Here is a 27467-nt window from a genome sequence, read left to right on the forward strand (position 1 = left end):
TGGAATACGGTGGCACTGGAGGATAATGGGTTCCTGGTAGTTTGACATTTAATTCTTCTCAAGTCTTTTGCAGTTAATTTGCGCCTTTTCTTCCCCATGCGTTTTTTGCGCCCCAGTTGACTATTCGCAACAAAACGTTTGAATGTCCGGTGGTCACACCTCAATAGTTTAGCTATTTAAAGAGTGTCGCATCCGTCTGAAAGGCATTTTACATTTTTGGCTTTTCAGTGTCAGTAAAATTTATTTTTTGGCCCATTTTACCTGAGGTAATGAGGCTGCCTAATAATTATGCACACCTTGATATAAGGTGTTATTCACTATCGCCACACCCTCCCTCATTACACAAATACATATCACCTGAAAATGATTAAATCCAATAAGCATTCAAGTTTATATGGTTTGGAAATGTGAATAGAAATAATGATAAGATCAGAATACTCACTTGCCTAATAATTGTGCACGCAGTGTATGTACCTCTCCACTGACAGGCTGGACAAGTGTGTTTAACTGGGTTGGGACCAATGATATGTATTAACTTGAATCCACTGCGCAGCCATTTTGGTATTTCTCCTCTATTGTAAAACATTTTTTAGAAGCTATAAAAATGCATTTATTAATGTCTACATTCGTTTTTGACGAGTATATTATATTACAGACACTGTAATGCACATTTCTTAATTATATTAAGTGAACTGAACATGAAAATAAAACATTTAATAAATACTGCAGAAAGCCAGACCAGATAGACCGACAAACAGACTTGCAGGTAGGCAGGCAGACAGACAGAAATACAGACAGGCAGACACAGACGAGACCTTGTCTGCTCTCTGACACACCTCTATTTATTGCATCTGAGAGTCCGTGTGTGTTTGCATGTGTGTGTGCACATATTTTAGTGTGCTTGCTTTACTGCTTCTGTTCATGTGTGTTTCTTTGTCTGTGTGCCCTGATCTGAGCCAAGCTTACATTCCTGCTTAACTGAGGGTGGGTAACACACACACACTCTCTCTCTCTCTCTCTTTCTCTCTCTCTCTCTCTCTCTCTCTCTCTCTTGCTCCCTCTTTTTCTCTGGCTATGTGCCTCTCCTTCTTTTTCTCTCTGTTACTCTCTCTTTCTCACTTTCTCTTTCACTCTCTTTCACTTTCTCTCTCTTGCTCCCTCTCTCTTTTGCTCCCTATTTTTCTCTCACTATGTGCCTCTCCTTCTTTTTCTCTCTGTTCCTCCCTCTTTCTCACTTTCCTTCTCTCTCTCTCCTGTCAGTTGTTCCATGTTGTGTTTACATTCAGGGGTTGCATGGAACAATCAGGCTACACACACACACAGAGGTTCACCAGTTAGACATGTGGAGTAAATATTAACATGGTTATTATTCAACAGTGTTTTGTCTGAAATTACAAGACTCTGTCACTGCCAAGCTTCCCCTCCTCCCCTTCCCATTTATCCCATCCTTTAATACTGCCCATGTGCAGGTGATAGAGAGGGAGTAAAGGACAGAGAAGTGTGTGCATGGGGTTAGGAGGTCAGGGGGGTAACATGTATTTGACACATACGTCAAACATTGTATGCATGTGTTTGGGCACAGTACACACATCACCGTAGGCTACAATCTGGTCTGCCGTTTACACTGTTCATATCTCTATGCTGACATCAGCCTGGTGGTGTTGTTATTGTTCCTTACTGTATAATCTGCCACTCTTGTATGCACATATCTATACTGAAATCAGACGACAGCTCTATTGTTTGTATATCTTTGCTGAGGTCAGCCTGTTGCTAAATTGTTGGGAGAACGAGTGTATTTTTGTGTGTATGTATGTGTGTATGTGGACATGGGCAATAGGGCTGGATGGTAAACTGCAATTTACTATATACCGGTATTGATGCATGGACTGGTTTGGAGTTCAACTTTACTTTACATAATGGTATGTCAATGTTTGATTTGTTAAATGTAATATAAATGTAATAACTGAGTGATGAAACTCGAAAATTGATGGCAATCCTCCGTCCTTACCGCCAGTAAGAGACTGCTAACAGTTGAAAACTGCTAATTTGCTAGCAAGAGCTTTTGGGCAAAGATGGATTAAATTAAGATGAACGACTCAAGATGTTTACCATTGTAAAAAATATTCAAGGTTCCAGTTTGTTTAAGTGGACGTTCCCTCTCTGGCATGAGCATGCTTTCCTGCGTGAGCTCATGGTTCCTCCCTAATATCGGGCGTGCTCAAGCGAGAGAGGGAACAGCTGGCTCTGGTCTACTTTGCTCAGCCGCAAAGTGGTAGGCCACACAAGCTCACAGAGCGGGACCGCCGAATGATGAAGCGCATAGTGCATAAACATCGTCTGTCCTCAGTTGCACCACTCACCACCGAGTTCCTAACTGCCTCTGGAAGCAACGTCAGCACAAGAACTGTTTGTCGGGAGCTTCGTGAAATTAGTTTACATAGCCGAGCAGCCGCACACAAGCCTAAGATTACCATGCGCAATACCAAGCACTAGAGTGGTGTAAAGTTCAACGCCATTGTCCTCTGGAGCAGTGGAAACGCGTTCTCTGGAATGATGAATCACGCTTCACCATCTGGCAGTCTGATGGACAAATCTGGGTTTGGCGGACGCCACGAGAACATTCCCTGCCGAATGCATAGTGCCAACTGTGTAGTTTGGTGGAGGAGGAATAATGGTCTGGGGCTGTTTTCATGGTTCAGGCTAGGCCCCTTACTACCAGTGAAGGGAAGTCTTAATGCTGCAGCATACAATTACATTCTAGACGATCTGTGCTTCTAATTTTGTGGCAACAGTTTGGGGAAGGCACTTTCCTGTTTCAGCATGACAATGCCCCCGTGCACAAAGCGAGGTCCATACAGAAATGGTTTGAGATTGGTGTGGAAGAACTTGACTTGCCTGCACAGAGTCCTGACCTCAACCCCATCGAACACCTTTGGGATGCATTGGAACGCAGACTGTGAGCCAGGCCTAATCGCCCAATATCAGTGCCCGACTTCACTAATGCTCTTGTGGCTGAATGGAAGCAAGTCCCACGCAGCAATGCTCCAACATCTAGTGGAAAGTCTTCCTAGAAGAGTGGAGGCTGTTATAGCAACAAATGGTGACCAACTCCATATTAATGAACATGATTTTGGAATGAGATGTTCGAGCACATACTTTTGCGTCATGTAGTGTATGGGTGTGCGTGTGTGTGTGTGATTTGAGTGAGATAGAGATTGGGACTACCATCCTGCACATCATCAAAGGGCGTACCGAAACAGCAGTATTACCACAGTATTACCTTGGAGACTTGACTTAAAACATTGGAAAGAGCAGATTCCCCATAATAGCCTATCCTGGCTAATACCAATGTTTCCCCTATATTCATTTAGCAGTGCCACAAAATTTTATATTTCTGCAAACGCTCTTTTAAGGTCAAAGTGACAAGTTACAACAAGTTACATATCGTCCTCAGATTCTCAGATTGTCAGAGAAACCTCCAAGATAACTAGCAAGGTAGCTTGTAATCCTTGAAGTGTAGCCAACCCATAGAGAGAGATCGTGGACTCTAGTGCCCAAAATACCATTTTAGCATGGGCAGCACCATTGAGGACTTTCACCATTTTGAAGTAATCAACTGGATGGGACTTCCTATGGGTTAAGTAAGGATCACATAATTCCATCCAGGTCATCAGAAGGGATCAGCCAATAAATTATACTTGTGAGCAAACATTCCCTAACTGCAGGCATTTAATTGCCAGCCTTGGTTTTATACCTGCTCAAACAACACACTCCAGGTGGCAGTATGCACCCTTTCAGTTTCTTTACCAACTCATAGAAGTAGTAGATGAAGAATATTGACAACTTCAAAATGGTGATGGCCCATGCTCTCACAGACGTCATAATGGGATAGATACAATGTTGCGTCATCTAACTATCTCTTTGAGCCAACACTATTAATAGATATATGTAAAAAAAAACAAAAATGGCTAAGATACAGTAAAGTTACGCTAGCTAAGTACATTTTGGGGTTAATACAGAATTGGCCAGTGATGTCATTGAGATCAAGAGATAAAATGAGTTTCATAGGAAGATAACATAATTACATTTTCTTGAATTTTGGAGTAGAATGTTCTTTAAAAAAGGTCCCCAGAAGAGACATTCTCACAGTCATTCAACAACAACAAAAATATCCAGGGGGGGCATGCCCCTGGACCCCCCCAAAGAAGACTGCTGAAATAAATCCTAGGGGAAACACTGCTAATACAGTGATTGAGATAGAGACAGTGTAGTAGGCTTCAGTACCTAGGATAATGGATGAGAGGAATCAAGTCAATTGTATTTGTCTTTTGCACAGACTGCAAATGGTGTACACAGTAAAATTAAATGCTTAGAATAATGAGTCACTGCTGTCTGCAGTACACTGACAACTAGCTTAATCTGTAATTATACACTATACACATCTGCTTTACACAATCAGATACGCACACGCACACACCTGCTCATGTTTAAATATAGCAACACGTAACAGTGTTTCACTATTTCCCCCCACTGCCTAACCCGAGACTTCTGTTGAATGGAACATTTTGGTGTAGAATATAATATCCATTTAACTAACTGCTCCTGTCTCTCTCCCCTCCTCCCACCTCTCCCTTCTAGTAATTTAACTGTGCTTCACATCTAGAACAATCTGACCCTGGCAACTCTCTCTCTCTCTCTCTCTCTCTCTCTCTCTCTCCACACACACTATTGTGTTCTTGTTGGTCTGTGGTTAGATCAGAGGGTGTGTGTGATTGTGAGGTTGTGATGGGAACAAGAGCATGTCTTTATTCTCAGTGTCAGCCGTCCCTGTCCCTTCTCTAAACAGATTCCCTTTATATCCCCACCCATACAATGATTAGCTCACACACATACACACACACACACACACACACACACCGCACACACACACACACACACACATAGCTAAATGCCCCCCTCCCACACTCTCACTCACACCATTAGACAGGTGAGAGAAGGGTTTCGGGGCAGAGCTATTCACTTAGCTCATCTCGATCAACAACTATTCATGCCATCGCTACCTCTCCACCATTCCCTCTATCACTCACTGAGTCAACTGGGGGGGGGGCTATATACAGGGAGTACCAGTACCGAGTCAATGTGCAGGGGTACCAGGTAATAACATGGCTATATACAGGGAGTAGCAGTACCGAGTCAATGTGCAGGGGTACGAGATACTTGAGGTAGCTATGTACATATAGGTAGGGGTAAAGTGACTAGGCAACAGGATAGATAATAGACTGAGCTGTAGCAGCATCGTGTGTGTGGGTGTATGTTTGTGTGTGTGTGTGTATTGGTCTGTCAGAGTAAGTATGTGTGAGTGTGTGGGTAGAGTCCAGTGTGTGTGCATAGAGTGGTTGCAAGTTAGTAGGGAAAAAAAGGGTTATTGCAGGTAGTCCGGGTAGCCATTTGATTAGCTATTTAGCAGCCATGTTTAGCAGTCTTATGGCTTGTGGGTAGAAGCTGTTCACGGTCCTGTTGGTTCCAGACTTGGTGCACTGGTACCGCTTGCCGTGGGGTAGCAGAGAGAACAATCTATCGCTTGGGTGGCTGAAGTCTTTGACAATATTTAGGGCCTTCCTCTGACACCGCCTGGTTTGAGGTCCTGGATGGCAGGGAGCTCGGTCCCAGTGATGTACTTGATGATGGTGATGGAGTCGTGGGTGAACAGAGAGTACAGGAGGTGACCAAGAACGCATCCCTGACGGGCCTTTGTGTTGGTGGTCAACATGGCGGATGTGTTGTTTCCTACCCTTACCAGCTGGGGGCGGCCCGTCAGGAAGTCCAGGATCCAGTTGCAGATGGAGGTGTTCAGTGCCAGGGTCCTAAGCTTGGTGATGAGTTTGGAGGGGACTATAATGTTGAATGCTGAGCTGTAGTCAATGAATAGCATTTTTACAAAGGTATTCCTTTTGTCCAGGTGGTTGAGGACAGTGTGGAGTGCGATAGAGATTGTGTAATATGTGGATCTGTTGGGACAGTATGCGAATTGGAGTGGGTCCAGAGTGTCTGGGATGATGGTCTTGATGTGAGCCATGACCAGCCTTTCTAAGCATTTCATGGCTATAGATGTGAGTGCTACGCGGCGATAGCCATTTAGGCAGGTTACCTTGGCCGGTAATAACAAATTATTATTATTATGAGATAATCTGATGTTGATACAGGATTAGGACTATGCAATTCATAGGATTACAGTTAAGAGATCAGATTACTGTAATTGTATATAATAATATAACACAGGATTAACGGGACAACTCTGCCAAATTACTGATTATCCTATAGTGGGGCAGAAACGTGCTATTTCTTATTGGTGTTCTTATCATGTCTTAGTGTTTTGTAGGCAGAGAGAGAGAGTGGGATGAGATATATTGAGAAACAGAAATGTATACTGTACACAAAAATGGGGAGACCTCTCTCAACTTTTCATCTTTTGACGTTTCAAAGGTTGGTTGCTAAGATACCATTTCCATGCTTGCAATTTGAACAATGTTTGTAGAAGGCTAAGACAACGAGAGGGACTGGAGAGGGGAGAATATCCAGATAGTATAGGCTACATGGACCTTAACTGACTGCGGCTGTGGAAAAATGCAATTTTTCAGTTACCCGCCAATCTGAATTATTAGTCAATCAACACAACCAGGGGGTGACATTTGTGCTACTGTATACTTGATACTTGACCATGGGCATTCCTGAGAGCCACCACTCTCGTCAAGTGAGAACAGCTCTATAAGTAGGCATGTCAGTGACATGGGGTGTGTCTGTCTGGTTGTGTGTACATGCGACACAGACGTACAAGGCCACCGAGTTATCAAGAAAAATGTTCCCTCCATTTTTCTGCGTATAACCCAAAGGAGAACGACTGCCACCTCTCATTTTTAAGCCACGGTAGTTCAAGGCCGACAGCGGTACTGCAGGCATTGCTTGCAGAAAACAGGATCCCCCATTATAGTGAATGGGAAAATGTCGATCGTTGTGGTCAATGTTCATGTAAAAAAATATGTTTGGGAAGACAATCATGGTATAATTGATTATAATACACTGGATGTATGTCCTTGAAGTGATTATTTAAAAATCACACACAGAAAAAGATATAAGAACAATTTAGTTGTTAATGACAGCCTGCAGTACCCCGGTTGGCCTTCAATTTGAGTTTCTCAATTAGAGGGGGCATGGACCCTACAAGGTGTCGAAAGCGTTCCACAGGGATACAGGCCCATGTTGACTCCAATGCTTCCCAGAGTTATGTCAAGTTGGCTGGATGTCCATTGGGTGGTGGACGGGATATTCACAGGAATCTGTTGAGTGTGTAAAACCCAGCAGCGTTGCAGTTCTTGACACAAACCAGTGCGCCGGGCACCTACTACCATACCCCATTCAAAGGCACTTAAGTCTTTTGTCTTGCCCGTTCACCCTTCTGAATGGCACACATACACAATCCATGTCTGAAGGCTTGAAAATCCTTATTTAACCTGTCTCCTCCCCTTCATCTATACTCATTGAAGTGGATTTAATAAGTGACATCAATAAGGGATCATGGCTTTCACCTGGATTCACCTGGTCAGTCTATGTCATGGAAAGAGCAGGTGTTCTTAATGTTTTGGTATAGCCCCAACTTAAAAACAGATTTCTAAAGCCAGCTCTCTTAGTCAGTCTACATTACGTAAACCCCTCTGTGTGGCTGTGACATGCTGTGTGGTCTGGTTTGTGTCTGTCTCTCTCCCACATAGTTTAGGGTCATAGTTAATATGTCACTGGGGGCTGTCATAGCTCTAATCATAGATTAACGCTCTCCGGACCCTTCATGCCACCATAAGCCCCCTGGACAGAGCCGGTCCCTGCCCACTAAGCCCAGTGTGTGTGAGTGTGTGTGTGTGTCACACCAATGAGCCCTAAGTCATTACCAGTGTCACCTGTGTCCCCTAAGAGAGCCATTACACCGCCCAGATGAACGCGTGGTGCAGGCCGTGCAGTGAGCAGCAAAAGCCTCCTCGCATAATGTGCTGGCTGTGTGTGTGTGTGTGTGTGTGTGTGTGTGTGTGTGTGTGTGTGTGTGTGTGTGTGTGTGTGTGTGTGTGTGTGTGTGGGTGGGGGGGGGGTGTAGGGGGATTGCTATGTCAGTGTGTGTACATTGTATGTACAGTACATACTGGGGTTACTGGATCAGTATGTGCCTGAGTGTACCTTGTGTATAAGGATGGGGTAGATGAGAGAAACGTGTTTTCCGGTGTGTATTAGCGTGTGTATGTGTTCTCTGTGCATTATATTGTTTTAGAGTCATAGTCACAGTTATTGCCTCTTGTTAGTTTCCCAGTCGCTCTGTTTTTGTAGCCTGCTGTGTTGTGATCAGTGATGAGAAGCCTTATCTCTGCCTCTGTTCTCTGTCCCAGTGACTTCTGGACAGCCGTATTGAGAGATGAAAAGCCCCCTATCCTCAGACACACACTGTGAATGGAGCTTTGTTCCCCAACAGTCAAACAGAGTGAAAGGATGGGGCCTGGTGGTTAGCCTCTCTACTCCTCCCTGTGTGATTATATACAGAACATAAACACAGCCCATATGAGGAGTCGTGTGTTTGGATTCTGCAGGTAGAAGCGTGTGGGGGGGGGTGTAAATGTAGTGTGTGTGTCTGTTCTGTGTCTGGTGTGTGTGTGTGTGTGTTTTGGAGGGCGTGAGGATTAGATGACTCAGTGATAGCGTGCCAAGGTGTCTAAAAGCTCCTTGCTGTTCTGTCCTCTGTCCAGACACACATACACACTCAGAGCTCCTCGCCGATCTGTCCTCTTGCCTTCACAGGAAGTGGTGCGGCACCTCCCAGCATTCTTTGCAGGCTGATTCATTGTTTGCTTAAATCCCACACGGTGACAAAGTATGGTGTGTGTCTGCACTTGTTGCTCTAGCCAACCATCTTGCTCCGTTCAGCACCAAATAAGAGCAGTGTCCCTGATTCTGAGGGGAGGAGGGAGAGATGAACGAAGGAGAAAGTATATGATTAAGGTTACATCTTTAAGTTGAATTAACCTGTTTCAGCTTATTCAGCTAGCAAGGTTATAGTGTCTCCTCACCTATTCTCTGTCTCTCACAAACATCTGTTAGGTATGAATGACGCAGCAAAACGAGTGAAAATACCCTACTTTACTTGCAAATAGATCAAACCCTTTTAATCCATTTATTTCTCTTAACATATGATATTTTATTATAAGCTTTGCTTAGAGCTGAATAGTCAGCTTCAAGCCACCTGGGGCCTCATGTATGTGAAAAATATGCCACAAAACATGCGTGCGCTAGTTTTCACACAACAATTGGCATTTCTAAAAACTGAACGTGACATGAGAAAGTGCTTATCCTCCTTCAAACTTTAGACCTAGTGGTTGAAGTATTGCATTGCAAGAAGGCAAAAGTAGCCTAGTAGCTTTGTGCAAATGTGGAATATATGTATGATGTAGCCTCTTATTCAAAACAAAAAAACATGTGGCTAAATATAATAACAAGATGCAATCATTTTCCATTAGTGAAAAAAGCGAATCTCGATTTTATTTTATCTTTGCATTCTTCACCTTTTCTGATTTCATACTCGCGAAATAGCCTGTAGGCCTACAACAAGGTAGGATAGGCTACCATTCGCCCATCTCTCATTTAATTGGACCCTCTTCACAGTAGTAAATAGAAAAGCTATTTATTTTGCTCAATGCGATCCAATCGAAGCGCATTTGTAGGCTACATCTGAATACTGTCATGTCAAATTTCTTGAGTAGACAATATTTAATTTATACAGATAAAAAAAACTCTGCAAAAAAAGAAACGTCCCTTTCTCAGGACCCTGTCTTTCAAAGATAATTTGTAAAAATCCAAATAACTTCACAGATCTTCATTGTAAAGGGTTTAAACACTGTTTCCCATGCTTGTTCAATGAACCATAAACAATTAATGAACATGCACCTGTGGAACTGTCGTTAAGACACTAACAGTTTACAGACTAAGATTAAAGTCACAGTTATGAAAACTTAGGACAATAAAGAGGTCTTTCTACCGACTCTGAAAAACACCAAAAGAAAGATGCCCAGGGTCCCTGCTCATCCGCGTGAACGTGCCTTAGGCATGCTGCAAGGAGGCATGAGGACTGCAGATGTGGCCAGGGCAATAAATTGCAATGTCCATACTGTGAGACGCCTAAGACAGCGCTACAGGGAGGCAGGACGGACAGCTGATCGTCCTCGCAGTGGCAGACCACGTGTAACAACACCTGCACAGGATCGGTACATCCGAACATCACACTTGCGGGACAGGTACAGGATGGCAACAACAACTTCCCGAGTTACACTAGGAACGCACAATCCCTCCATCAGTGCTCAGATTGTCCGCAATAGGCTGAGAGAGGCTGGACTGAGGGCTTGTAGGCCTGTTGTAAGGCAGGTACTCACTAGACATCACCGGCAACAACATCGCCCATGGGCACAAACCCACCGTTGCTGGACCAGACGGACTGGCAAAAAGTGCTCTTCACTGACGAGTCATGGTTTTGTCTCACCAAGGGTGATGGTCGGATTCGCATTTATCATCGAAGGAATGAGCGTTAAACCGAGGCCTGTACTCTGGAGCGGGATCAATTTGAAGGTGGACGGTCCGTCATGGTCTGGGGCGGTGTGTCAAAGCATCATCGGACTGAGCTTGTTGTCATTGCAGGCAACCTCAATGCTGTGCGTTACAGGGAAGACATCCTCCTCTCTCATGTGGTACCCTTCCTGCAGACTCATCCTGACATGACCTCCATGTTGTTTGCTGACATTTTTTATTTGATCTATTTTATCTTTTATTTCACCTTTATTTGACCAGGTAGGCCAGTTGAGAACAAGTTCTCATTTACAACTGTAACCTGGCCAAGATAAAGCAAAGCAGTGCGACAAAAACAACAACACAGAGTTACATGTAAACAAACATACAGTCCATAACACAATAGAAAAAGCTATGTACAGTGTGTGCAAATGTAGAAGATTAGGGAGGTAAGGCAATAAATAGGCCATAGAGGCGAAATAATTACAATTTAGCATTAACACTGGAGTGATAGATGTGCAGATGATGATGTGCAAGTAGAGATACTGGGGTGCAAAAGAGCAAGAAGATAAATAACAATATGGGGATGAGGTAGTTGGGTGTGCTATTTACAGATTGGCTGTGTACAGCTACAGTGATCGGTAAACTGCTTTGACAGTTGATGCTTAAATTTAGAGAGGTAGATCTCCAACTTCAGTGATTTTTGCAATTCGTTCCAGTCATTGGCAGCAGAGAACTGGAAGGAAAGGCAGCCAAAGGAAGTGTTGGCTTCGAGGATGACCAGTGAAATATATCTGCTGGAGCGCGTGCTACGGGTGAGTGTTGCTATGGTGACCAGTGAGCTGGGATAAGGTGGGGCTTTACCTAGCAAAAACTTATAGATGACCTGGAGCCAGTGGATTTGGTGACGAATATGTAGCGAGGGCCAGCCAACAAGAGCATACAGGTCGCAGTGGTGGGTAGGATATGGGGCTTTGGTGACAAGGTGGATGGCACTGTGATAGACTATATCCAGTTTGCTGAGTAGAGTGTTGGAGGCTATTTTGTAAATGACATCGCCGAAGTCGAGGATAGGTAAAATAAACGCAGTTGACAGTGGGAGGATGTTTCTTTTTTTGCTGAGTTTACATAGCATATATCATAACCATTACAGAATAAATTCCTCACCTTTTCTGGCCATATAAAGTTCCCGAAGTAGCCGTACAACAACCATGCGCATGTCTCATTTAATTGTGCCTGTTAGTCAAGTCTTTGCTCTATGCATCCGAAAGGGAGCTCGGTTTATAATATACAGTAGAATTTAACAGCTGAACAGACAGTTGATGTTTTGCATGGAAGTGCGTAGACTACCACTGCATACAGCAATTTATCTGAGGAGACAATTACAGTGGGGGAAAAAAGTATTTGATCCCTTGCTGATTTTGTACGTTTGCCCACTGACAAAGAAATGATCAGTCTATAATTTTAATGGTAGGTTTATTTAAACAGTGAGAGACAGAATAACAACAAAAAAATCCAGAAAAACAAATGTAAAAAATGTTATAAATTGATTTGCATTTTAATGAGGGAAATAAGTATTTGACCCCCTCTCAATCAGAAAGATTTGTGTCTCCCAGGTGTCTTTTATACAGGTAACGAGCTGAGATTAGGAGCACACTCTTAACTTCTTGCATCTAGGCGTTCCGCTAACGGAACCCCGTTCCGCCAGCGGAACGCCTAGCCAACAGCCAATCGAACAGCAGGGCGCGAAATTCAAAACATCAAAAGTCTAATAATTTCAATTTCTCAAACATATGACTATTTTACACCATTTTAAAGATACACTTCTCCTGAATCCAACCACGTTGTCCGATTTCAAAAAGGCTTTACAGCGAAAGCAAAACATTAGATTATGTTAGGACACCACCTAAACAAGAAAAGCCATATAGCCATTTTCCTAACAAGGAGATGTGTCACAAAACCCCAAAATCCAGCTCAAATGAAGCACTAACCTTTGACGATCTTCATCAGATGACACTCCAAGGACATCATATTACAAAATACATGTATGTTTTGTTCAATCAAGTTCATATTTATATCCAAAAACAGCATTTTACATTGGCGTGTGATGTTCAGAAAATGATTAGCCTCCAACTGACCACAATGTGCACATTAATTTACAGAAATACTCATCATAAACGTTGACAAAATATATAACAATTATTTAAAGAATTATAGATTTACTACCTCTTAATGCAACCGCTGTGTCAGATTTCAAAATAATTTTACGGAGAAAGCACATTGTTCAATATCCTGAGTACATAGCTCAACCATCAATGCAAGCTATACAGTTAGACGTCAAGCCACGGAGTCGTCAAAACTCTAAAATACTGTTATAAATATTTTCTTACCTTTGCTGATCTTTGGCGGAATGCACTCGGAAGGACTCCCACTTCCACAAGAAATGAATGCGCATGAAGTAACTACATGACCTCAGACAGTACACCGCTTGAACCGGCTGTTATTCGGTCAGAATTCACCATAGAAGACTCAAACAACTTTGTAAAGACTATTGACATCTAGTGGAAGCCTTAGGAAGTGCAAGTTGACCCCACAGACACTCTTTTCAATAGAAAATGGTCTGAAAGACTACAATTCTCAGACTTCCCACATCCTGGTTGGATTTTTCGAAGGTTTTTGCCTGCCATATGAGTTCTGTTATACTCACAGACATCATTCAAACAGTTTTAGAAACTTCCGAGCGGTTTCTATCCAAATATACTAATAATATGCAAATATTTGACTCTGGGCCCGAGTAGTAGGCCGTTTAATTTGGGTATGTTTTTCATCCGGCCGTGAAAATACTGCCCCCTATAGCGAAGAGGTTAAAGGCGGCGCTCCTAATCTCAGCTTGTTACCTGTATAAAAGACACCTGTCCACAGAAGCAATCAATCAATCAAATTCCAAACTCTCCACCATGGCCAAGACCAAAGAGCTCTCCAAGGATGTCAAGGACAAGATTGTAGACCTACACAAGGCTGGAATGGGCTACAAGACCATCGCCAAGCAGCTTGATGAGAAGGTGACAACAGTTGGTGCGATTATTCGCAAATGGAAGAAACACAAAAGAACTGTCAATCTCCCTCGGCCTGGGGCTCCATGCAAGATCTCACCTCGTGGAGTTGCAATGATCATGAGAACGATGAGGAATCAGCCCAGAACTACACGGGAGGATCTTGTCAATGATCTCAAGGCAGCTGGGACCATAGTCACCAAGAAAACAATTGGTAACACACTACGCCGTGAAGGACTGAAATCCTGCAGCGCCCGCAAGGTCCCCCTGCTCAAGAAAGCACATATACATGCCTGTCTGAAGTTTGCCAATGAACATCTGAATGATTCAGAGGACAACTGGGTGAAAGTGTTGTAGTCAGATGAGACCAAATTGGAGCACTTTGGCATCAACTCAACTCGCCGTGTTTGGAGGAGGAGGAATGCTGCCTATGACCCCAAGAACACCATCCCCACCGTCAAACATGGAGGTGGAAACATGTTGCTTTGGGGGTGTTTTTCTGCTAAGGGGACAGGACAACTTCACCGCATCAAAGGGACGATGGACGGGGCCATGTACCGTCAAATCTTGGGTGAGAACCTCCTTCCCTCAGCCAGGGCATTGAAAATGGGTCGTGGATGGGTATTCCAGCATGACAATGACCCAAAACACACGGCCAAGGCAACAAAGGAGTGGCTCAAGAAGAAGCACATTAACCTCTTACATCTAGACGTTCCGCTAGCGCAACACCTGCTCCAATATTCAATGATAGGCGTGGCGCGAATTACAAATTCCTCTAAAATACAAAAACTTCAATTTTTCAAACATATGACTATTTCACAGCATTTTAAAGACAAGACTCGCCTTTATCTAACCACACTGTCCGATTTCAAAAAGGCTTTACAGCGAAAGCAAAACATCAGATTATGTCAGCAGAGTACCCAGCCAGAAATAATCAGACACCCATTTTTCAAGCTAGCATATAATGTCACAAAAAACAAAACCACAGCTAAATGCAGCACTAACCTTTGATGATCTTCATCAGATGACACACCTAGGACATTATGTTATAATATACATGCATGTTTTGTTCAATCAAGTTCATATTTATATCAAAAAACAGCTTTTTACATTAGCATGTGACGTTCAGAACTAGCATACCCCCCGCAAACCTCCGGGGAATTTACTAAATTACTCACGATAAACGTTCACAAAAAACATAACAATTATTTTAAGAATTATAGATACAGAACTCCTTTGTGCAATCGAGGTGTCCGATTTTGAAATAGCTTTTCGGTGAAAGCACATTTTGCAATATTCTGAGTAGATAGCCCAGCCATCACGGCTAGCTATTTAGACACCCACCAAGTTTAGCCCTGACCAAAGTCAGATTTACTATTAGAAAAGTTTGATTACCTTTGATGTTCTTCGTCAGAATGCACTCCCAGGACGGCTACTTCAATAACAAATGTTGGTTTGGTTCAAAATAATCCGTAGTTATATCCAAACAGCGGTGTTTTGTTCGTGCGTTCAAGACACTATCCGAAGTGTAAATAAGGGTCACGAGCATGGCGCATTTCGTGACAAAAGATTTCTAAATATTCCATTACCGTACTTCGAAGCATGTCAACCGCTGTTTAAAATCAATTTTTATGCCATTTTCTCGTAAAAAAGCGATAATATTCTGACTGGGAATCTGCGTTTAGGTAAACAGACGAAAGAAAACAAAGCATGGGGTCCACGCGGGCACGCGCCTGAGTCTCACAGTACTGTAACCAGCCACTATCCAAACGCGCTACTTTTTTACAACCAGAGCCTGCAAAGCCACGATTCAGCTTTTTGCCGCCTTCTGAGAGCCCATGGGAGCCGTAGGAAGTGTCACGTAACAGCAGAGATCCTCTGTAATGGATAGAGATAATCAAGAAGGGCAAGAAATTGTCAGACAGGGCACTTCCTGCATGGAATCTTCTCAGGTTTTGGCCTGCCAAATGAGTTCTGTTATACTCACAGACACCATTCAAACAGTTTTAGAAACTTTGGAGTGTTTTCTATCCAAAGCTAATAATTATATGCATATTCTAGTTTCTGGGCAGGAGTAATAATCAGATTAAATCGGGTATGTTTTTTATCCGGCTGTAAAAATACTGCCCCCTAGCCATAACAGGTTAAGGTCCTGGAGTGGCCTAGCCAGTCTCCAGACCTTAATCCCATAGAAAATCTGTGGAGGGAGCTGAAGGTTCGAGTTGCCAAACGTCAGCCTCGAAACCTTAATGACTTGGAGAAAATCTGCAAAGAGGAGTGGGACAAAATCCCTCCTAAGATGTGTGCAAAACTGGTGGCCAACTACAAGAAACGTCTGACCTCTGTGATTGCCAACAAGTACTAAGTCATGTTTTGCAGAGGGGTCAAATACTCATTTCCCTCATTAAAATGCAAATCATTTTATAACATTTTTGACATGCGTTTTTCTGGATTTTTTTACATTTACATCATTACATTTTAGTCATTTAGCAGACGCTCTTATCCAGAGCGACTTACAGTAGTGAATACATACATTTCATTTTCATTTCATGCATTTTTTGTTTTTGTACTGGCCCCCCGTGGGAATCAAACCCACAACCCTGGCGTTGCACACACCATGCTCTACCAACTGAACCACACTGTTCAAATAAATCTACCATTAAAATTATAGACTGATAATTTCTTTGTCAGTGGGCAAACGTACAAAATCAGCAGGGGATCAAATACTTTTTCCCTCACTGTATAATGCTCATTCACACGCGCACAATTTCATGATGGGTCAGATTTATAACGGAAACATGGTGTACACCAAGTTTATGAATCAAAATATTTTTCTGAAATGGCACACGAAGGTCTTTAGTATAAAATGTACACAATGGTTATAAATGAGGCCCCTGGTACTTTAGAACAGTGGAATAAGGCTTGTTTTCCACCAGCAGAGGAAAGAGAGGAAAGAGAGACCTCAGATTTGTCAGGCTATATTTATAAGACTATTCTTATGAAACAGTATTACCCAGCTGCTTCTCATAATGTGGTTCTCATTATAATGAAAGTATACTAATGATAACTTACATTAGACAGAGATATAAGGAACTGTTGCATATGGATGTATAGGATATTTGAATAATGAAGACAATTTCATTGTTGTAGTGTGCCTTGCTTTTCCTCTCCTTACGAAATAATAGTGATTATATGCCTTTATAAGTCTGTGGCGTTCCATTACAGAGTTTCCTTTATGTATCTGTGAGGGATCAGTGAGCAAGCAGGGATTCCGCTGTTGTTAGTGCTGGAATTTGGCTGTTGTTAGGACTGGAACACTGGGCTGGTCTGTTGCCGTGTACTTGGTGGGTGCTCCTCAAGGCCCCTGATGTAATAACAGCACAGAAGCAAAAAAACATCATATGAGAGCGAACATCTGTCTGACTGTCTCTCTTTCCCCGTCTCTCTATTTATCTCTCATTCTCTCTCTTTGCCAATCTCTTTCTTTTTATCTCTATCCATCTACATGTATCTCTGTTGGCGTGTGTCTCTTGCTCCCTCTACCTTATCACTCTTGCACTCTCTCCCCCTCATTCCTCTCTATCTCTGACCGTCACTAAGGACTTCTCATGCAGCAGGTTCTAGTATTTCACTGACACAGGGTTACGCTACCGTATGTGAATCACTATGTCTATCCCCTGCACAGCGTACACAGGCTGACATTTCCTCTGCTGGGGCATATTTCACTATTCAAAATGGCAGCCTTCTTTAGCCACTGCTCTTATTTCTGCATAAGAGATGACTCAGCAGAGCAGCCGTGTCAGTAATGTCAGGCCCTAATGGTTTCCTATGCGGGGGTCAACGGTCCTCCCTCGCCGAATGCCACTAGAGTAAGTCCAACGTGGAACGGATGGGGTCAGGTGGGGGGGAGCGCAACGTGATCCCTCACGGCTCGTTAACTAGCCCCCCCACCCCGCATGCCAGTCTCTGGCTGACTGCTATCAGAGCTGCAGCTCTGTTTCAGAGCTCCCCCTCGCTGCTCACCATTATGTGTCAGAATGTTTATGAATGCCAGTTCAGCTCATGAGATTTGAGCCCATACTAGTAGCTTTGAATATGCTCACTTCTGCTCAGTTTTAGATCTTCTTTTTGGGAACAGTTCTGCTTAGAGCTAGAACCTCTTTTCAGAACACTTCTTCGTTGTTCTAATCAAATGTTTATTGGTCACATGCGCCGAATACCACATGCGCCAAATACAACATTTCACTGTAAGTAGACCTTACAGTGAAATGCTTACTTACAAGCCCTTAACCAACAATGCAGTTTTAAGAAAAATAAGTGTTAAGTAAAAAATAGATAAGTAAAACATGTAAATAACTAATATTTAAAGAGCAGCAGTAAAATAACAGTTGTGAGGCTATATACAGGGGGTACTTGTACAGCGTCAATGTGCGGGGCCACAGGTTAGTCGAGGTAATTGAGCTAGTATGTACATGTAGGTAGAGTTAAAGTGACTATGCATAGATAATAAAATGAGAGTAGCAGCAGTGTAAAAGAGGGGGTGGGGACAATGCAAATAGTCTGGGTAGCTATTTGATTAGCTGTTCAGGAGTCTTATGGCTTGGGGTTAGAAGCTGTTAAGAAGGCTTTTGGACCTAGACTTGGTTCTCCGGTACTGCTTGCCGACAACAGTCTATGACAAGGGTGGCTGGAGTCTTTGACAATTTTTAGGGCCTTCCTCTGACACCGCCTGGTATAGAGGTCCTGGATGGCAGGAAGCTTGGCCCCAGTGATGTACTACCCTCTGTAGTACCTTGAGGTCGGAGGCCGAGCAGTTGCCATACCATGCCAACCAGTCAGGATGCTCTCGATGGTGCAGCTGTAAAACCTTTTCAGGATCTGAGGACCCATGCCAAATCCTGAGGGGGAATAGGCTTTGTCTGTCTTGGTGTGTTTGGACCATGATAGTTTGTTGGTGTTGTGGACACCAAAGGAACTCAAAGTTCTCAACCTGCTCCACTACAGCCCCGTCGAGGAGAATGGGGGCGTGCTCTGTCCTTCTTTTTCTGTAGTCCACAATCATCTCCTTTGTCTTGCTCACGTTGAGGGAGAGGTTGTTATCCTGGCACCACAAAGCCAGGTCTCTGACCTCCTCCCTATTTGCTGTCTCATTATTGTCGGTGATCAGGCCTACCACTGTTGTGTCGTCGGCAAACTTAATGATGGTGTTGGAGTCATGCCTGGCCATGCAGTCCTGGGTGAACAGGGAGTACAGGAGGGGACTAAGCACGCAGTCTTGAGGGGCCCCCGTGTTGAGGATCAGCGTGGCAGATGTGTTGTTACTAGAGGTCGACCGATTAATCGGCATGGCCGATTTAATTAGGGCCGATTTCAAGTTTTCATAACAATCGGTAATCGGCATTTTTGGACGCCGGGTATGGCCGGTTACATTGCACTCCACGAGGAGACTGCGTGGCAGGCTGACCACCTGTTATGCGAGTGCAGCAAGGAGCCAAGGTAAGTTAGCTAGCATTAAACTTATCTTATAAAAAACAATCAATTTTAACATTTTAGTCATTTAGCAGACGCTCTTATCCAGAGCGACTTACAGTAGTGAATGCATACATTTCATACATATTTTTTTTATATATATATATTTTTTTCGAACCCACAACCCTGGTGTTGCAAACACCATGCTCTACCAACTGAGCTACAACTGAGCTACCAACTGAGCTAACATAACCACTAGTTAACTACACATGTTTGATGATATTACTAGTTTAACTAGCTTGTCCTGCGTTGCAAATAATCAATGGGGTGCCTGTTAATTTCTCATTGAATCACATCCTACTTCGCCAAACGGGTGATGATTTAACAAGCACATTCGTGAAAAAAGCACTGTCGTTGCACCAATGTACCTAACCATAAACATCAATGTCTTTCTTAAAATCAATACACAAGTATATATTTTTAAACCTGCATATTTAGTTAAAAGAAAATCATGTCAGCAGGCAATAATAACTAGGGAAATTGTGTCACTACTCTTGCGTTCTGTGCAAGCAGAGTCAGGGTATATGCAGCAGTTTGGGCTGCCTGGCTCGTTGCGAACTGTGTGTAGACCATTTCTTCCTAACAAAGACCGTAATTAATTTGCCAGAATTTTACATAATTATTACATAACATTGAAGGTTGTGCAATGTAACAGCAATATGTAGACTTATGGATGCCACCCGTTCGATAAAATACGGAACGGTTCCGTATTTCATTCAAACAGCACTTTCCTGTGTTTGCCAGCAGCTCTTCGCAATGCTTGAAGCACAATGCTGTTTATGACTTCAAGCCTATCAACTCCCGAGATTAGGCTGACAATACTATAGTGACTATAAGAACATCCAATAGTCAAAGGTATATGAAATACAAATGGTGTAGAAAGAAATAGTCCTATAATTCCTATAATAACTTCAACCTAAAACTTCTTAACTGGGAATATTGAAGACTCATGTTAAAAGGAACCACCAGCTTTCATATGTTCTCATGTTCTGAACAAGGAACTTAAACGTTAGCTTTTTTACATGGCACATATTGCACTTTTACTTTCTTCTCCAACACTGTGTTTTTGCATTATTTAAACCAAATTGAACATGTTTCATTATTTATTTGAGACTACATTTATTTTTATTTATGTATTATATTAAGTTAAAATAAAAGTGTTCATTCAGTATTGCTGTAATTGTCATTATTCCAAATATATATATAAAAATCGGCCGATTTAATCGGTAGCAGCTTTTTTTTGGTCCTCCAATAATCGGTATCGGTGTTGAAAAATCTGAATCGGTAAAGCTCTAGTTGTCACCTACCCTTACCACCTGGGGGTGGCTTGTCAGGAAGTCAAGGATCCAGTTGCAGAGGGAGGTGTTTAGTCCCAGGATTCTTAGCTTAGTTATGAGCTTTGAGGGCACTATGGTGTTGAACGGTGAGCTGTAGACAATGAATAGCATTCTCACATAGGTGTTCCTTTTGTCCAGGTGGGAAAGGGCAGTGTGGAGTGTGTCATCTGTGGATCTGTTGGGGTGATCTGCAAATTGGAGTGGGTCTAGGGTTTCTGGGATAATGGTGTTGATTTGAGCCATGACCAGCCTTTCAAAGCACTTCATGATTACAGTTGTGAGTGCTACGTGTCGGTAGTCCTTTAGGCAGGTTACCTTAGTGTTCTTGGGCACAGGGACTATGGTGGTCTGCTTGAAACATGTTATTACAGACTCAGTCAGGGAGAGGTTGAACATGTCAGTGAAGACACTTGCCAGTTGGTCAGCGCATGCTCAGAGTACTCGTCCTGGTGTGAATATTGACCTGTTTGAAGGTCTTACATTGGTGTAGTACGATTCATCTTAGTCCTGTATTGACGCTTTGCCTGTTTGATGGTTTGTCTGAGGGTATAGCGGGATTTCTTATAAGCGTCCGGGTTAAAGTCCCACTCCTTGAAATCAGCAGCTCTGATTGGGTATGTGCGTACGGTTACTGTGGGGACGATGTCATCGATGCACTTATTGATGAAGCCAGTGACTGAGGTGATGTACTCATCAATGCCATCGGAAGAATCCCGAAACATATTCCAGTCTGTACTAGCAAAACAGTCCTGTAGCTTAGCATCTGCGTCATCTGACCACTTCCGTATTGAGTGAGTCACTGGTACTTCCTGCTTTAGTTTTTGCTTGTATGCAGGAATCAGGAGGATATAATTATGGTCAGATTTGCCAAATGGAGGGCGAGGGAGAGCTTTGTATGCATCTCTGTGTGTGGAGTAAAGGTGGCCAAAAGTTTTTTTTCCTCTGGTTGTATATTTAACATGCTGGTAGAAATGAGGTAAAACTGATTTATTTTCCCTGCATTAAAGTCCCCGGTCATTACGAGCACCGCCTCTGGATGACCAAATCTCTTTTCAGGAAAGTAATCTGTAGATTTAGAACATCTTTTCAGAACAGTTCTGTATGGGTCTAGAACCTCTTTCAAAACAAGCTCTGCATAATTTCTCTCCAAGTTTCTGACTCACAGCTTTTGAACATTAGCCAGTTAGTCCATCAGTCCAGTCTAAGAACTGTATCGATATTTCAATTTGGCCTCTCCTTTTTGACCTCTCTGAACATGTTTACAATCATAACTCCTGTTAACTTGGTGATGTGTTACCATCACATAGAGCACATAGCCCTTCTGCCTGCATGCACCATTTAACTTGAATGACAGAGAGGTTGATTCTTTCAGCTAGTGTTGGGCGGTATCCAGATTTTCATACCATCATATCGTTTCTGTACCATACCTGGGTATACGTATTAGTGAATGTGCACACAAGGGGCGCTATTTGTATAAATACAATTTAGACAACAGGGATCTTGATCCAGGAGGGGATTGAATGTCTATGCTGTAACGAAGAAGCTTGATCTTGAAATCGTGCCTCTTAGTTAGCAAATTAGCAAACCAAATGCATAGCTGGAGTCCTGAGCTAGATATAATTTATTTGACACATCTTAGATTTCTTATAGTTATACTTAACTTATAGTTAGGTATAAGCAGTGGCGTAGCAGCCCCCCCCCCCCATAACAATGTATATTTAAAAAAAATACCATATTGAAAATCATATTTTGAAATACCCAGATATATGGTATAAACGGTATATCGCCCAAGCCTACTTTCAACCATTTACCATTTAACCTACATTTCATATGCCAGTCGTTAAGCCTTCACCATTATCTATAGCAATTTAGGTTAAGTACATGTAGTGATATGGTTTAATAACAGTGCTTAAACCAGCCAGTCAGTCACACAGCAGTGCTGAGGCAGGGATCATGAGTTCAAATTTGACCCAGTTGTTGACATTTCTGAGTCACAAGTCTCAACAAGTCAGATGTCTGCGTAGGCTAGACGTCCCTCTCTTTGTGATAGACACTGTCCGAGAGGCATAACACACACACACACACACACACACACACACTGTCCCGAGGCGTTACGTCTCCTGTTGTAGTTGTCACTGACGTGGTGTGCTGTGACGCAGACACAATAACACTCTTATGCACAACACTTTTTCCTGCCTGTATCTGAGTAACGAAACTTCTGAGGGTGCATCCTAATTGTCCAACGTGGTTTCCTCTCCTTATCTCCTTTCCTTCCTCTCCACTGATCTGAAAACCCAGGATGAAAGCAATATGGAGAATGCCCACCAGGAATTTGCTTCCTTTGACCTGTCCAAGTATTTCATGTCATTGCGAATAGAGGAAAGGAGACAAAGAGAGGCATATATGTTAGACTATTGAGAAGCACCCAGGCAGCAGCTCTATTTGTGATTGAGTGTGCCCACTAGGCACTGATGTAAATTCAACACCTATTCCACATTGGTTCAATGTAATTTCATAAAAATGATGTGGAAACAACGTTGATTCAACCAGTGTGTCCCCAGTGGGAGGACCCTGCTGCCACGGCCGGTCGGCTCAGCTGTGCCCATGGAATGTCAGTAAATAAATATCTGTTGTAAAGAACAGGGCTATGTGCATGATGTGTGTGCGCCACCTGTTACATGAACATGACTCCAGTGTGTGTGTACGCCTGTGTGTGACACTTGAACTATTCTGACCCCAGTCCACCAGTATTTTTGCGACTCAGACCCCTCCTTCTTGGCAGTGTGTATTCCTAGCAGACAGCATAAAACGATCTCTCCTAGTTCATTATCTCTTGGCACTGACGCTTTGAAGTTTGACCTCATATTGCCCTGTGATACAATATCTATGTATCATATGAGTGAAATGTATTTATATCTCCTGTCTGACATGTAGCCTAGCTGGATGTCTGGATAGCAGTCCATCCAGCCAGCAGCATATCACCCTGCACCAGCAGCACACCACCCTGCACCAGCAGCACACCACCCTGCACCAGCAGCATAACACCCTGCATCCCACTGCTGGCTTGTTTCTGTAGCTAAGCAGGGTTGGTCCTGGTCAGTCTCTGGATGGGAGACCAGTTGCTGCTGAAAGTGGTGTTGGAGGGCCAGTAGGACGCACTTTTTCCTCAGGTCTAAAAAAATATCCCAATGCCCCCGGGGTAGTGATTGGGGACATTTCCCTGTGTAGGGTGCTGTCTTTCGGATGGGATGTTAAATGGGTGTCCTGACTCTCTGAGGTCATCAAAGATCCCATGGCACTTATCATAAGAGTAGGGGTGTTAACCTCGGTGTCCTGGCTAAATTCCCAAGCTGTCCCTCATACCATCACAGTCACCTAATCATCCCCAGCTTACAAGTGGCTAATTCATCCCCCTCCTCACCCCTGTAACGATTCCCCAGGTTGTTGCTGTAAATGAGAACATGTTCTCAGTCAACTTACCTGGTAAAATAACAGTAAAATTGAAAAAAAATAAAAAATAGGGTCACAGAGACCCTCTTCTGACCTGAACATACACATGTATGAAGACACACGTGCAAGTATGCATAAAGACACACGCACTGACATATGCACAAAGAAACACACATAGACATTTCTGTCCCACAGGATAGAGCAGAAATAAAGATCCCTTAACAATTAGTTAGTGCCTGGCATAGCCCAGACCTAGGGTGAAACAGGGTTAGGGGCGTGCAGCTATAAACAGCTCCCAGCATATCACACACACACACAGTCACACAGAAACACGCACACAGTCGTCAGCTGAAAGTGGCACTCCAGTCTCCTTTTCACTTCTTTTAACACCTGATTACTTAACAAAAGGCACATCTCAATAGGTGGTCCAGGTAAGTCATGATGTAGCAAAAGTGTGTGTGTGGGGGGGGGGGGTCCTTTCCTCTTTTGTTCTCTATTTCTCCTCTATTGTTCCTCAAGCAAGGGACGAGGCTGATGACATCACTAATTCCCAACAGGCCAACTCTTTGATTATTATTTTTTTTAATTTCACCTTTATTTAACCAGGTAGACCAGTTGAGAACAAGTTATCATTTACAACTGCGACCTGGCCAAAGCAAAGCAGTGCAAAAAAAAAAAAAACACAGAGTTACACATGGGATAAACAAAAGTACAGTCAATAACACAATAGAAAATCTATATACAGTGTGTGCAAAAGGAGTAAGGAGTTAGTAGTAGCGAAGTAATTACAATTTAGCAAATTAACAGTGGAGTGATAATGTCCAGATGATGATGTGCAAGTATAAATTCTGGTGTGCAAAAGAGCAAAAAAAAAGTAAATAAAAACAATATGGGGATGAGGTAGGTAGTTGGATGGGCTATTTACAGATTGGCTGTGTATAGCTCCGGCGATCGGTAAGCTGCTCAGATAGCTGATGCTTAAAGTTAGTGAGTGAGATCTAAGTCTCCAACTTCAGCGATTTTTGCAATTCGTTCCAGTTATTGGCAGCAGAGAACTGGAAGGAAAGGCAGCCAAAGTGTTGGCTTTGGGGATGACCAGTGAGATATACCTGCTGGAGCGCATGCTACGGGTGGGTGTTGCTATAGTGACCAGTGAGCTGAGATAAGGCGGAGCTTTACCTAGCAAAGACTTATAGATGACCTGGAGCCAGTGGGTTCGGCGACGAATATGTAGCGAGAGCCAGCCGACGAGAGCATACAGGTTGCAGTGGTGGGTGGTATATGGGGCTTTGGTGACAAAACGGATGACATCGCCGAATTCGAGGATCGGTAGGATAGTCAGTTTTACGAGGGTATGTTTGGCAGCGTGAGTGAAGGAGGCTTTGTTGCGAAATAGGAAGCCGATTCTAGATTTAATTTTGGATTGGAGATGCTTAATATGAGTCTGGAAGGAGAGTTTACAGTCTAGCCAGACACCTATGTATTTGTAGTTGTCCACATATTCTAAGTCAGAACCGTCCAGAGTAGTGATGCTAGTTGGGCGGGCAGGTGCAAGCAGCGATGGTTTGAAGGGCATGCATTTAGTTATACTAGCATTTAAGAGCAGTTGGAGGCCACGGAATGAGTGTTGTATGGCATTGACGCTCGTTTGGAGGTTTGTTAACACAGTGTCCAAAGAAGGGCCAGAATTATTTAGAATGGTTGTCGTCTGTATAGAGGTGGATCAAGGAATCACCTGCAGCAAGAGCGGCATCGTTGATATATACAGAGAAAAGAGTTGGCCTGAGAATTGAACCCTGTGGTACCCCCATAGAGACTGCCAGAGGTCCAGACAACAGGCCCTCCGATTTGACACACTGAATTCTATCAGAGAAGTAGTTGGTGAACCAGGCGAGGCAGTCTCCTTGAAGTTTGTTGTCTCTAAAAAACACAATTTTCCTCAAAAATTTTTTGTGTGTACTTTACTGTATTTATATTTGGGGATATCGCTTTTCAACAGTAAAAGTTCAAGAATCACTGGAGGACATCTTTAAAGCAGGGCTGTCTGAATCTGAATCAACTTACTTTACTTTGACACATTGCTTCTCTCTCTTGCTGTCCAACAACCCCCCCCCCACTCCCCTATCGCACCTCCCTCTCCCTCTCTCAGGGCCGTTGTTCCAGGGAGAACTGTAAGTACCTTCACCCTCCTGGCCACCTAAAGACCCAGCTGGAGATCAACGGCAGGAACAACCTAATCCAACAGAAGAACATGGCCATGCTGGCCCAGCAGATGCAACTCGCAAACGCCATGATGCCCGGCACACAGCTCCAGCCTATGGTGAGACAAATACAGTAGGGATGTGAAGTCACACACATACACAATGGTGAGAGAACACACACATGCACAAATGTGCGCACACACACACACACACACACACACACACACACACACACACACACACACACACACACACACACACACACACACACACACACACACACACACACACGTGAGTGGAAAAGAATATAACTGAACTGTGACTGAATCCCAGGACCTGAAACCCCTCTTCATTTTATTCAACCTTTGCCAATCCAGGTTAGTCTCTATGACCTGGTCCAAGACAGCAACAGGTTCAGTTTACATCAAGTAATTACATGACAACACTTACAGTCGGTTGCGTCTCAAATGGCACTCTATTCCCTATATAGTGTACTACTTCTGACCATGCAGAGCCCTAAAGCAGTGCACTATATAGGGAATTCAGTATCAGTTTAGATAAGCCACATAACATTGAATACAGTACATTTAACATACCAGGAAATATAACCTCTCACCTTTGACCCTTGTCTCTATCTGCCCACCCCCTCCTCCCGTTTGCAGCCTATGTTCTCTATGGCACCAGGCCTGGCCACCAATGCCAGCGCGGCGGCAGCAGCCTTCAACCCATACCTGGGCCCGGTATCGCCTGGCCTGATGCAGGCAGAGATCATGCCCAACCCGCAGGTCCTCATGGCAGGCCACCCCAACCATGGCCAGGTCCCCAATGCTGCAGCCGCAGCTGCACAGAAACTCATGAGGACAGACAGACTGGAGGTAAGAGATTCAGATTGACGGACAACCCCTTCCCCCACTCCAGCAGCCTGTACTGATTCTAGGCCACAACATGCTGTGTTAACAAAAAGCCAGTGCTGCCCTCTGCTGCACTTCAAATGCCATGTCCAACACACAGTGACTTTGCTCAATGCTTATGTCTGTCTGTATGACTGTAACCAAGTTTCCATCTACAGTTTTTATGTGTGTAAAGTCATACCGTATAAAAAAAAAATCACGACCGTTGTGATGGAAACAGGAAGTTTTGGTCCAATTTTATAAATGCTGATAGATAATGAAATGAATGAAAATGAATGAATTATGCGTTCATATGAATTATGAAAATGAATTATGCGATAAATGGCGGTGGATATGTTTTTAATGCAGATTTTAGAATATTCACATGAAAATCTGTCGCCAATTGGATGGAAACCAAGC

At 43.3% G+C, this 27467-nt stretch overlaps 1 protein-coding gene across 21 annotated transcripts in view; it reads left to right on the forward strand.

The window, feature by feature from the left end:
• Positions 1 to 27467, forward strand: part of mbnl1 (muscleblind-like splicing regulator 1) — a 93503-nt gene that overhangs the window by 50225 nt on the left and 15811 nt on the right. For 15 of the 21 annotated variants that reach the window (XM_014192071.2, XM_014192073.2, XM_014192070.2 and 12 more), the window contains 3 exons: positions 26106 to 26276; positions 26535 to 26585; positions 26820 to 27032. In XM_014192071.2, coding sequence (XP_014047546.1) covers positions 26106 to 26276; positions 26535 to 26585; positions 26820 to 27032 — 435 coding nt within the window. The remainder of the gene's footprint in view (positions 1 to 26105; positions 26277 to 26534; positions 26586 to 26819; positions 27033 to 27467) is intronic. The other 6 variants (XM_014192081.2, XM_014192078.2, XM_045714877.1 and 3 more) reach the window with 1 other exon arrangement.

This window comes from Salmo salar, chromosome ssa03 (genome assembly GCF_905237065.1).
Source record: "Salmo salar chromosome ssa03, Ssal_v3.1, whole genome shotgun sequence".
Taxonomy (NCBI): Eukaryota; Metazoa; Chordata; class Actinopteri; order Salmoniformes; family Salmonidae; genus Salmo; species Salmo salar.